A 13,118-nucleotide genomic window follows, 5' to 3' on the forward strand; every position below is an offset into this window, starting at 1 on the left:
GGGGGTGGGGGGGGTGGCGCGGGGACTAGGAGAAATCCCCCAAAGAACTTATACACGGGTAAATGGGAGACATCTGTAACACCTTCAACAACAAAAAATACACATTACATTCTACTTAAAAATTTAATAAAGCTCAGCTGGAGAAGCAGCCAGTAGGCGGACCTAGTTCCCGATACCCAAACCCAAACCAATCCAACCCAACCATACTATTTATACCAACAACCTCAACCGGAAGATCAAGAAGGATGAGCTGCCAAAACCAGTTTGGCTTAGTGGATAGAGCGTTGGCCTGATGACTGAAAGGTCTGATGAATAGAACCCACTATTCCAGTCAAGGGCAAATACCTTGGTTGTGGGCACATCCCCAGTAGGAGGTGTGCAGAGGCAACTGATCGATGTTTCTCTCTATCCCTCTCCCTTCTGCTCTGTAAAAAAAAACCCTATATTTTAAAAAAAATTCTTAGGTAGATGGAATTAAAATGAAAGTGAATTAACATTATATACATTTCCGGGATAACCATTTCAAAAGGTTAACCACTGTATGTCCTTGCAGGGTAGCAGAAAGTTGGAAATTTTTATTTACTGTTGGTTAAGGGGAAGGAAAAGGGAATGACCATTATGGCTCACAGTTCTGCATATCTTAAATATAAAACATTCACCTACACAACAGGTTTTTTAAAAATATATATAGTTTATTGATTTTTTACAGAGAGGAGGGGAGAGGGATAGAGAGTTAGAAACACTGATGAATGAGAAACATCGACCAGCTGCCTCCTGCACACCCCCTACTAGGGGTGTGCCCACAACCAAGGTACATGCTCTTGACCGGAATTGAACCTGGGACCTTTCAGTCCGCAGACCGACGCTGTATCCACTGAGCCAAACCAGTTTCAGTCACACAAGAGTGTGATAAGTAAAACATATATCTATATAGAGAACTGAATGCATATATTCCCAGATTTATTTATAATATTCAAAACCTAAAAATAACAACAAAAAAGACATATCAATAGATAAAGTGATTATTCATTGAACACAGTACTACTCGGAAGTAAGTAAATTATTATTTCTTTAACATAAGCATTTGTGTTGAACCTCAAATTGTGTACGTGGAGGAAACCAGTTTTTGTTAAGGAGTACACACCAAGGATTGCCTATAAAATTATGAACAATATGAACTATTTTTTGTAAAAAAGAAAAATCCATCACTGCCTGGAAGGCTGAGAAAGGCAGAGAGAGATTATAACAGGGTATTAGGAAAATAAAGGATGTGGCAAAAAGGTTTAGAGTTGCTGGTATGCAAAATAATTTAATAAAAATTAATGATAATAATACAGGAATAAACTCTGCCCGGGCTGGTGGACTCAGCTGCTTGAGTATCAAACCATTCACTGAAAGGTCTCTGGTTTGATTCCAGGTCAGTGCACATCCCCAAATGGAACCTCAATAGTGGTCATGCAGGAAGCAGCAGATCTGTTTATTTCTCCTACCCTCTCTTCGTCTCTGTCCCTCCAAAAAAGAATAAAGGTATTTTAAAAATATATTTAAAAAAAATAATCTGTGTTTTCAGAACTTACAAGTGTGAGCCTTTGGTGCCCCACCCTGTGTAGGAGTTACAGGTGGTTTATGTCACATGTGACAGTTTCACAGCTTTATCTCTAGGTCAGGGCTCACCAAATAGCACACATGAGGAAGAAGCACTTTGTTGCATGTCAGTTCTCAGGAAGGACCAACGTTGCTTCAGTGGCAGCAAATATTGACAAATAGTAAAGATTAATTGCTGCCCTAACCGGTTTGGCTCAGTGGATAGAGCATTGGCCTGCAGACTGAAAGGTCCCAGGTTCTATTCCTATCAAAGGCATATACCTTGATTACGGGCACATCCTCAGTAAGAGGTGTACAGGAGTCAGCTGATCGCTGTTTCTCTCTCATAGATGCTTCTAACTCTCTTTCCCTCTCTGAAAAAAATCAATAAAACATATTTTTTTAAAAAAGACTAATTGTCATTGGAATCAACAGGTATGCTGTTAACAAAGGCCACACCTGGGACTGATTACAGCATTATCCTTCCTCTAGCTTTGAGTTCTTGCCTGTTGAGCTACAACCTTGAGGTGAACCACCTACAGGGACTAGGGGAGTCCATAAAAACTGTACATTATTTTGTCTGCCAGTGACTACAAGCACAGGAAATAGTGATGGAGGTCCTCAGAATGTATTCAAAGATCATACAAAACACAGGCCCTGGAATACTGTGGACTTATGTTCAGATGAGGCACTTTTCATCTAGTTTAACTGCAGTATCTGCTATGACTATGAAAACAGTGTTTATGTCCCAAACTAATTCTACCTCAGAGTCTTACAACCAATGACACCAGCCTATCAGCCTATGCAGTCTCATACATCCTGACGCTCGTGGAGAGTAGTTCCCCTAAACATTGCTGACACTTATGTAATACATACTGCTAACGGAGAATATAATTCATATTGTCCACAGGAGCACAATAAAGGCTGTCTGTTCAGGGCGACCATTGACCTCTACAAAAAAGAGGCACCATGCCAAGACTGGTTTGGCTCAATGGATAGAGCATCGGCTTGGGGACTGAAAGGTCCCGAATTCGATTCTGGTCAAGGGCATGTACCTTGGTTGCGGGCATATCCCCAGTAGGGGGTGTGCAAGAGGCAGCTGATCGATGTCTATCTCTCATCGATGTTTCTAACTCTCTATCTCTCTCCCTTCCTCTCTATACAAAATCAATAAAATATATTTAAAAAAAAGAAAAAAAGAAAAAAAAAAAAAAGAGGCATCAAACAGCACATTAGAACCACAAAGTCATGCACACTTTCACTCAAAGCCTTGGTCAGCAATTCAAAATCAGCCAATATTGAACAAACAGTGGTTTTCTGCCATCAAGCTGTGCCTTCCAAAGCACAGAAAGTTTGGGACCCGACCATATTGTTCACTTGTCCATGCTGACAGAACACAACTTTCCTTTCAAACATCTCAGGGAATTAATAGACCAACAATATTAAAGGTACACAAGAAAAAAAAAAAACAACTCCTTTACATAAAGATCATATACCAGAGCAATGGACAGCAAGAGGTTTGCAGGCTCCTGAATTGGAACCTGAAACACTTCATCACAGCCTAATGTGAGACCCACAATAACCTCAAAAGGTGTAGCACTCAGCTGAGGATGGGTGCTGTGGACGAAACCTAGGTCAGGTCAATTCTCTGGTCAGAAATAAAGGAATAAAAATTCACCCAGGAGCTCAACCAATTTTCTCAAGCCCAACCCCAGAGCATGCAGGGGTTGTGATGGATGCACACTCTTCAAGGGAGCCAGGTGGTAGGGGTGAAAGAGCTTCCACACAAATATTTGTGTGATATCAATCAGGTTGTAGGCCCGAGTAGGTTAGAAAGTGCGATGCAGTTTTTGAAAGTGTCATTTATACCTGAAACTTAGGAGGAATCTAGAAGAGTGTATATTCTGATGAAGGGGTTTGCATTCTGGTAAATAGGGTAAAAGCTTCTCCTTTGGTGTTGTTCTTCTGAGAAAGTAAAACATTCTCTGCACATTTAAAGCTCTTCTCCAATGTAAACTCTCTGGTGCTCTGTGAGAGTAACAATTTCCCCAATTAATTTCTGATAATCACTACACTCTTACAATCTTTCACCACTGTGAACTCTGAGGTGGTGGATGAGGTTAGAGCTTTGACTGAAACACTTCCCACAATCACTACACTCATAAGGTTTTTCACCAGTGTGAACTCTTCAGGTGTTGAATGAGGCTACAGCTTTGACTGAAGCACTTCCCACAATCACTACACTCATAAGGTTTTTCACCAGTGTGAACTCTGAGGTGTTGAATGAAGCTAGTGCTATGACTGAAGCACTTCCCACAATCACTACATCGATGCAGCTTTTCTCCAGTGTGAACTCTCTTGTGCATAAGGAGGTGTGTAGTTTCCTTAAAAGATTTACAGCATTCACTACACTTGTATGGTTTTTGTCCAGTGTGAACCTTGCTGTGTTTAGTGAGGGAAGACCTACGATGGAAGGACTTCCCACACTCACTGCACTCGTAAGGTTTTTCTCCAATGTGAATTTTGCAGTGTCTACTGAGGTTACAGTACTGACTGAAGGACATCCCACAATCACTACATTGATATGGCTTTTCTCCAGTGTGAACTCTCTGGTGGGTAAAGAGGACAGAACTGCGGCTAAATGATTTTCCACATTCACCGCATTTGTAAGGCTTTTCTCCAGTGTGGACTCTCTTGTGGATAAAGAGGTCATTTTTGCGCCTAAAGGATTTTCCACATTCACTGCATTTGTAAGGCTTTTCTCCAGTGTGAACTCTGTGGTGTTTAGTGAGGGAAGACATTTGAATGAAAAGTTTCCCACAATCAGTACACTCATAGGATTTTTCTCCAGTGTGGCCTCTTCTATGTCTATTGAGGTTAAAGATACATGAAAGCACTTTCCCACATGTACTGCACTTATAACTGACTTCTCCAGAGCAGACGCCCTGATGTTGAAGGAGGTGCTGGTTGTGGCTGGCAGCTTTTTCACATTCATCCCATGGGTGATGCCTTTTTCTATTGAGAAAGGCCTCTGAAATTTCACTATGACTGTGTGGATCCTCAGTGTTGAGAGGGGCCTGGTGCTGGAGAAGGTCTGAGATGGCTGGAAAGTCTTCCCCAACCTCCCTACTGGTTGAAGGCAGCTCTGATAAGGAGAAGCTTAAGTTGGTCACAAACGAGGCTCCGTCCACAGCTTCTGTCCAGGGCTTCTCTCCACTGGCTTCCCTCTGTGGCTGATGAGGCTTTGCACTGAAACAGAAATCTTTCACACATGCGTCACTGAAGAAGCATTTCTGCAGAAAGTCCACTGCTTGTGACTCAGTCAGGTGCAGAATATCTTTAAACACAGAGAAACATCTCCCACAGAGATGGGTCCTCTGGGTGGCTGGAGCTGTCTTATAAACCCTGACCCGTGACTCCCCTTGTACAGATACACTCTGCTCAGAACAGGCCTCCTCATCATCCGTTTTATGCCAACAACCTGAAACAAAAAAAATGGCGATGAAATGAATGTCGGCTGTGATGACAGGGAGAAGTGTCAGTACAAAAGTGTGTCACACATAACATGTTGGTTCCATGCAAAAACGTGAGGGTAACCTATCTAAAGGAAATATTGATACATGCTGCCGTGATGCTCTGAGCCACTGAAGATTACCATACCAATAAAATGTCCAAAAAAATACGAGACAAACATGGCAAGCCCCACATGGAACAGAAGCTGGATCGTCTGCTCAGGGTATAACAGGGCTTGTCTGCTGGTGACATGGGCCAACTGTGCAGAAGCTTGCTTGCATCTTATTTCAAGTAAAATTCAAGAAACCAAAAGTTTGTGTCGAGGTCTAGTGAAGCACGTCTGTGTACCTCATAACACAGGTCAATATTTGAGAATACTGTGATAGAGCAGTTCAGAGGAACAGGTGATGGAAAAGGGACAGAACGATGAAGGTAGCCAGAAACCAGGAAGCCACAGTTTAAAAGATAAGTCAGGGAAGTGTCAAGCATGGGAATCAAATGGTAGAAATGAGCTGTTGCCAGTGGCACCTCATCCTAAACTCTGTTGGACATGAGCAGGTTCCCGTTATGATCTAAACACCACCTTTATGTCATAGTTCCCACAAATTGGAACTCAGGAGGGCCAGGCAACCCTTTAGATCAACCCTGTATGTTCAAGCTGTGAAAAAAACAGGGCTCTCCTTGTACCTTCTAATGTACAAGCACATAAAACACTAATATTGAGCGTTTTATGGACAGACAACAGTGGTGAGTAGGCAGCACTGGCCCAGAGCAAGACAGCATGCAATAGTAGTCAGAGAACAGAATATTACCAACAATGGAAGAAGATCTTTCAAGAACTGCCCATAGTTCATGCAAGTAAAGATCGTAACCTGACACAGTCAGTCACAAAGAGCCTATAGCTGGAGGAATGGTGCAGAAATGGAAGCCATTGATGTGGACATAGACACCTTCCCAGAGAGAGAACTGCAAGCTGGGCCCATTAAGCTGTTTGCAATAATCCTAACGCCCAGACACTTCCTGTCCTATGTGAGGCTATGGGTTCGAGGGATATTCATGAAGTCCTTTGTTCTGGACTCTCCACACACTCAGCACTCTCAGTTATAGCAAATTTTCAGGATGATGGGATAAAATGCAAGAGCCCATGGTCTAGCTGTGGAAGAGAGAAAACTATGCTTTGAGAATAAAAGAAGAGAGGGCATCACCTCAGGACACTGGGAAAATGTGAAGCCCTTACCTGCAGATGAGACCAGTGCAAACACTTCCAGCATCACATCACAGTACAGAAGTCTCTGAGCCTCACCAAGGAGCCCCCACTCCTCCTGAGAGAAGGCGATGGCCACGTCCGCAAAGTCCATATTTCTGTCACAAGGGAGACAGTTCAGTCATTGATCAGCTTCTCTCCTAGGCTTTTATTTTGGTCATAAACCCCAATACCCAGAAGTTTAGAGGGAGATGGCTGCTGATGGGAGGGCAGACTGCAAGATAGTGTGTGAGTGAGAGGACAAAGGGGGAGTGTGTGGTCTCACAGGGAATGTTTTTTGGAGAGTTGAGGGACAGCTAGACTTCAGGAGACTGTGAGGGCCGGCAGGCCAGGGTTCCCCTGACTGGGTAGCCCCCACTGCTGGGTTCCATCCCGCAACAACCAGCTCTGACTCAGAGACCGCAGTTATCTTGAAGGAGAAACAGAGCAACAAGAAAAGCCCAGTGTAAGCAGAAGGAAGAAAATAATTTAGATCAGAAGAGATAAACAACATAGAGACCAAAAAAAGAAAACAATACAAAAGATCAACAAAACCAAGAGGTGGTTCTTTGAAAGGGTAAACAAGATTGATGAACCCCTAGCCAGGCTCACCAAGAAGCAAGAGAGAGGACCCAAATAAACAAAATAGAAATGAAAGAAGAGAAATAGCAACAACCCCAGAGAAATACAAAGGATTGTTAAAATATACTATGAACAACTCTATTCCAACAAACTGGACTACCTGGAGGAAATAAACATATTCCTAGAAAAATACAACCTTACAAAACTCAACCAGGAAGAATCTAAACATCTCAATAGGCTGATAATTTCTATGGAAGAAATTGAAGCAGTCATCAAAAAGCTTCCAGCAAACAAAAGCCCAGGGCCAGATGGCTTCACAGGGGAGTTTTACCAAACATTTAAGGAAGAACTAAAATCTATCTTCCTCAAACTATTCAAAAAAATCCAAGAGGAAGGAACACTTTCTAGTTCATTCTATGAAGCCAGCATCACCCTAATACCAAAACCAGATAAAAGAGAATGAAAGAGAACACAATGAAAGAGAATTACAGTCCAACATCTCTCATGAACATAGATGCCAAAATCCTCAACAAAATTCTAGCAAATTGGCCCCAGCAGCACATCAGAAAGATCATACACCATGACCAAGTAGGATTCATCCCAGGAATGCAAGAATGGTACAATATCCGCAAATCAATAAACATGATACATCACATAAACAAATTGAGGGAGAAAAATCACATAGTCTTATCAATTGATGCAGAAAAAGCATCTGACAAAATAAAACACTTTTTTCTTGATAAACACTTTCAGCAAGGTGGGAATGGAAGGATCATACCTCAACATAATAAAAGCCATATATGATAAACCCACAGCCAAGTGGGTTTATCATACTCACTGGGCAAAAAATAAAACCGTTTCCTCTAAGAACAGGAACAAGACAGGGATGCCCACTCTCACCACACCTATTCGACATAGTACTGGAAGTATTAGCCATTACAATTAGACAAGAACAAATAAAAGGCATCCAAATTGGAAAAGAATTAGTAAAGCTGCCCTTCTTTGCAGATGACATGATATTGTACATAAAAAACCCTAAAGACTCCATCAAAAAACTATTAGACTTAAATTAATTCGGCAATGTAGCAAGATACAAAATTAATGCCAAGAAATCTATGGTATTTCTATACACCAATAGTGAACTTAGAGACAAAGAAACTAAAAAAGCAATTCCAGTTACCATCACACACACACAAAAAAATAAGATACCTAGGAATAATCTTAATTATGGAGGTAAAAGACCTATACGCAGAAAACTGCAGGACACTGAAAAAATAGATAGAGGAATATGAACAGATGGAAGAACATACCATGTTCATGGATTGGTAGAATCAACATTAAAATGTCCATACTACCCAAAGCAATCTATAGATTCGATGCACTCCCCATTAAAATATCAACGGCATATTTCACAGACCTAGAAAGAACTCTCCAAAAATTCATCTGAAATAAAAAAGACCCCGAATAGCCACAGCAATCCCGAGAAAGAACAAAGTAGGTGGGATCTCAATACCAGATTTCAAGTTGTATTACAAAGCCATTGTTCTCAAGGCAGTCTGGTACTGGCACAAGAAAGGACATACAGACCAATGGAATAGAATAGGGAACCCAGACATGGACCGAAACCACTATGCTCAATTAATATTTCACAAGGGAGGCATGAACATACAATGGAGTCAAGACAGTCTTGTCAATAAATGGTTTTGGGAAAATTGAACAGATACATGCAAAAAAAAAAAAAAAAAAAGAAAGAAAGAAAGAAAAAGAAACTAGATCACCAACTTACACCATTCACAAAAATAAACTCAAAATGGATAAAGGACTTAAACATAAGATGGGAAACCATAAAAATACTAGAGGAATCCAGAGGCAGCAAAATCTCAGACATATACCGAAGCAATTTCTTCATAGATACCGCTCCTAAGACAATGGAAACTAAAGAGAAAATAAACAAATGGGACTACATCAAAATAAAAAGCTTTTTGCACAGCAAAAGAAACCATCAACAAAACAACAAGAAAGCCCACTGCATAGGAAAACATATTTGCCAATGTTATCACCAATAAATATTTAATCTCCGACATTTACAGAGAACTCATACAACTTAACAAAAGGAAGATAACTAATCCAATAAAAAAAAAATAGGCAATGGACCTAAATAGAAACTTTTTGAAAGAAGACAGAAGGCCAAGAGGCATAAGAAAACCTGCTCAAAATCACTAATTATCCAGAGATGCAAATGAAAACGACACCACAGTACTCTCACACGTCAGAATGGCTATCATCAACAAATCAATAAACGACAAATGTTGGCAAGGATGCGGAGAAAAGGGAACCCTGGTGCACTGCTGGTGGGAATGCAGATTGGTGCAGCCACTGTGGAGAACAGCATGGAGTTTCCTCAAAAAAACTTAAAATGGAACTTGCACTTGACCCAGTGATACCACTTCTAGGAATATATCCCAAAAAGCCAGAAACATCAGTCAGAAAGGATATATGCACCCCTATGTTAATAGCAGCACAATTTACCATACACAATTTTGTGTATGGTGTAAGTTGGTGGTCAAGTTTCTATTTAGCTAAGATTTGGAAACACCCCCACTAGGAGATGTGCAGGAGGCAGCTGATCCATGTTCCTCTCTCACTGTGTTTCTAACTCTCTATAAAAAGCTTCTGCTGGTGCCAGAACTGGTTTGGCTCAGTGGATAGCGCATCGGCCTGCGGACTGAAGGGTCCCGGGTTCGATTCCCGGTCAAGGGCATGGGCCTTGGTTGCAGGCACATCCCCAGTGGGGGGTGTGCAGGAGGCAGCTGATTGATGTTTCTCTCTCATCGATGTTTCTAATTCGCTATCCCTCTCCCTTCATCTCTAAAAAATCAATAAAATATATATTTTTTAAAAATCTTCTGCTGGGGATGTGCCTGCAACCAAGGTACATGCCCTTGAACAGAATCGAACCTGGGGACTTTTCAGTCTGTAGGCAGACACTCTATCCACCTAGCCAAATTGGTTAGGGCTAATTTTATTACTTTTAAACATATTTTTTAAGTGATTTCATAGGAAAAAGAAGAGGAAGAGCTAGAAATATCAATGATGAGAATCATTGATCAGCTGCCTTTTGAAAGCCTCTATTGTGTGTTGAATCCCCAACCTGGGCATGTGCCCTTGACCAGAATCAAACGTGGGACCCTTCAGTCTGTAGGCCGATGCTCTACCCACTGACCGAAACCAGCTAGTGCCCCCCCCCCCTCTATAGATATATATACACACACACACACATATATATATATAGTGCACCTGCCAGTTGCTGAGCCAGCTCGGTCATCACCCCATGCCTGTGCCTGGGAGGCCCTCCCACATCTCACCCACCCGGTGCCCAAACCAGGGTCCACTTCCTACAGCCCTAGCCGTGGCCTCAGGACCCTGGGCTGAGGGACTGCAGGTCCCGGGGCAGGAGGAGCGGCTGGACAGCCCAGGCCCCACAGCCTCAGAGGCCCCCGCAGTGGGAGGCCCTGACCTCAGCCCACAGCCCGGCCCCTGAGCGGCTCTGACCGCAGGGCCTGTGGGAGCTGAAGGCGCTGAGGGCCCGGCTCCCCCGCCAGGACCCGGGGCCCAGGCTGCTCGGGGCCTGGCCCAGCCCCGGGGCCGGGGCCGCCGCCCCCTCGGGCTCCGTCCCTCTGTGCGCACAGCCAGCCCGGCCCTGAGGAGGACAGGCCCCTCCCGGAAGCCCCCGGTCCCTTTACACACACAGGCCGGCCGCCCCCTCCGCCCCGGCCTCCGGGCCCAGCCCGCCCCCTGCGGCCCCCACGGGCACTCACTGCTCCGGGCGGCGGCCTGGGCTGCGGCCTGAGCGGCGCCGCCCCGAGGCGGGAGGGCCGCTGGGGCCGCTGAGGGCGCTCTGTCCGCGGGAGGAGGCGGGGGCCCGGGGACCCAGTCCCGCCGGGTGGGGTCCCCCCGCCTCAGACACCCTGCCCGGCGGGACGCCGCCCCCCCACGCCACCTCCTTCTGGCGATCGGCGCGGTGAAGTCTGTGCTTGAACAGTGCCAAAAAGTCAAAATGTCCGCCACGGGGACCAACCCGGAAGTCCCGCCCTAATCGGATGCACTGGCTCCAAAGGCCCCGCGTAGGCGCATTGCTTTTTGGGAAATGTAGTTCTCAGCCGCCCAGGAGAGGGCTGGCTTTCCAGCTCAGGAACCTGAGGAACAAGGTGTTGTGGGGCTGCCAGTGGGGCTGGGGAGGGAGGAGATGGGCCCAGAGGCCTGGTGACCTGGGACAGACTGACGGACCTCCCAGGGGAGAGGGGGGGAGGGCTGGAAATGATTCCCCAAAGAGCATATACATGGGGTAAATGTGAGACATCTGTAATATTTTCAACAATAAATAAAACATATTTAGCTGAAACCGGTTTGGCTCAGTGGATAGAGCGTCGGCCTATGGACTGAAGGGTTGATTCTGGTCAAGGGCATGTACCTTGGTTGCGGGCACATCCCCAGTAGGGGGTGTGCAACAGACAGCTGATCGATGATTCTCTCTCATCGATATTTCTAACTCTCTATCCCTCTCTCTTCCTCTGTAAAAAAATAAATAAATTTTAAAAAATCAATAAAATATATTTTAATATATATATATATATATATATATATATATATATATATATATATATACTTCAAATGAAGATAGCCCAGCTGGTGGGGCTGAGTGGTTGAGCATCAACCTATGATCCAGGAGATCAGGATTCTATTCCTGGTCATAGCACAGATGTGGGTTAGGGGTTCAATTCCCACTATGGAGTGGACTTGCAGGAAGCAGGTAATCGTCATTCTCTGTCATTATTAATGTTTCTCTCTCTCTTTCTGTCTATAATGCATATCAAGTATATACATATATGCATAGCCCATGGACACAGGTTAAAATGTGGAGAGCTCCTACAAGCAATGGGGGCACAACAGAGGTAGGCACAGGGGAAGCAGGATAGAGAATTGCTCTAAAATTGAAAACAATAGTGCATCCAGCAGGTGTGGCTCAATGGGTCGCAGTGGACCCATGAACCAAGAGATCACTGGTTTGATTCCTGGTAGGGCATATGCTTAGGTTGGGGGCTTGGTCTCAGTAGGGGGCAGGCAGGAAGCAGCTGATCAATGATTCTCATCTTTGATGTTTCTCCTTCTCCCTGTCTCTCTCAAAAATCAATAAAAACATTTTTAGAAAAGGAATAGCGTTAAGATTGAATTTACTTGCCCTAGCCCATTTGGCTCAATGGATAGAGCATTGGCCTTTGGAACGAAGGGCCCCAGGTTTGATTCTGGTCAAGGGCACATTTGATGGTTGCAAGCTTGACCCCACGCCCTGGACAGGGTGAGTGTGGGAGGCAATCAGCTGATGTGTCTCTCTCACATGGATCCTTTTTAAAGTATTTTTTTTTTTATTGATTTCAGAGAGGAAGAGAAATAGAAACACAATGATGAGAGAGAATCCTTAACCGGCTGCTTCCTGCATGCCCCCTACTGGGGATCTAGCCTGCAATTGGGGCACTTACCCTTGGCTGGAATTGAACCCAGGACCCTTCCTTCCCCAGGCAGACTACCCACTGAGCCATACTGGTTAGGGCTCACATGAATGTTTTTAAAAAAGAAATCATTGTGGAGAAGTCTGTTATAGTCATCAATATAAAAAATGTGTTAACAAGAGGCCAGGCCCGGAACAGCTCGCTCCTCGCCTGCCCTTGCCCCACGGCTGCCTCTCAGACATGGCTGGAAACTTTTGTGGGAACTTGAGGGTCTGCTGAATCAAGTGATGAAGGCTTAGATCTGGATGTGTTGAATTAGTATAGGGCTGGGGTGTTGATCTGTGAGTGCCTTGGGTGGGGCCTGGATGAAGCTGGTTGACCTATTTGGAAATGTCTTTTGTGTGAAATGTATCATTGGGCATGTGGAGGTATTATTGATATGAGAAAATGCTAAGTACAGTGGTGCCTCGCATAACGAACGCCTCGCACAGCGAACTTTGGGCAGGTTTTTCATGAAACCATCGGCCAAAAAGCAGAAAATGGATGAAGATGTGCAAGATTCGGTAGACTCTACTTAGTCTGTCTTAAAATTAAAAAAATGTGTTTTTTTTAAAAAAAATTATGTTTTTAGATGTATATAAATAAAAATATGTCATCTTAGCATATTTTATGCTACAGAACGAATTATT

At 43.9% G+C, this 13,118-nt stretch overlaps 1 protein-coding gene across 1 annotated transcript in view; it reads right to left on the minus strand.

The window, feature by feature from the left end:
• Positions 1-109: 109 nt before the first annotated feature.
• LOC311633571 (uncharacterized protein) overlaps positions 110-13,118 on the minus strand; it is a 51,666-nt gene continuing 38,657 nt past the window's right edge. The window contains exon 7 of the mRNA XM_084906385.1: positions 110-5,065. Within this exon, the coding sequence (XP_084762511.1) occupies positions 3,756-5,065 (1,310 nt within the window). The 3' untranslated portion in view covers positions 110-3,755. The remainder of the gene's footprint in view (positions 5,066-13,118) is intronic.

This window comes from Pipistrellus hanaki (assembly GCF_964339955.1).
Source record: "Pipistrellus hanaki genome assembly, chromosome: 15".
Lineage (NCBI taxonomy): Eukaryota > Metazoa > Chordata > Mammalia > Chiroptera > Vespertilionidae > Pipistrellus > Pipistrellus hanaki.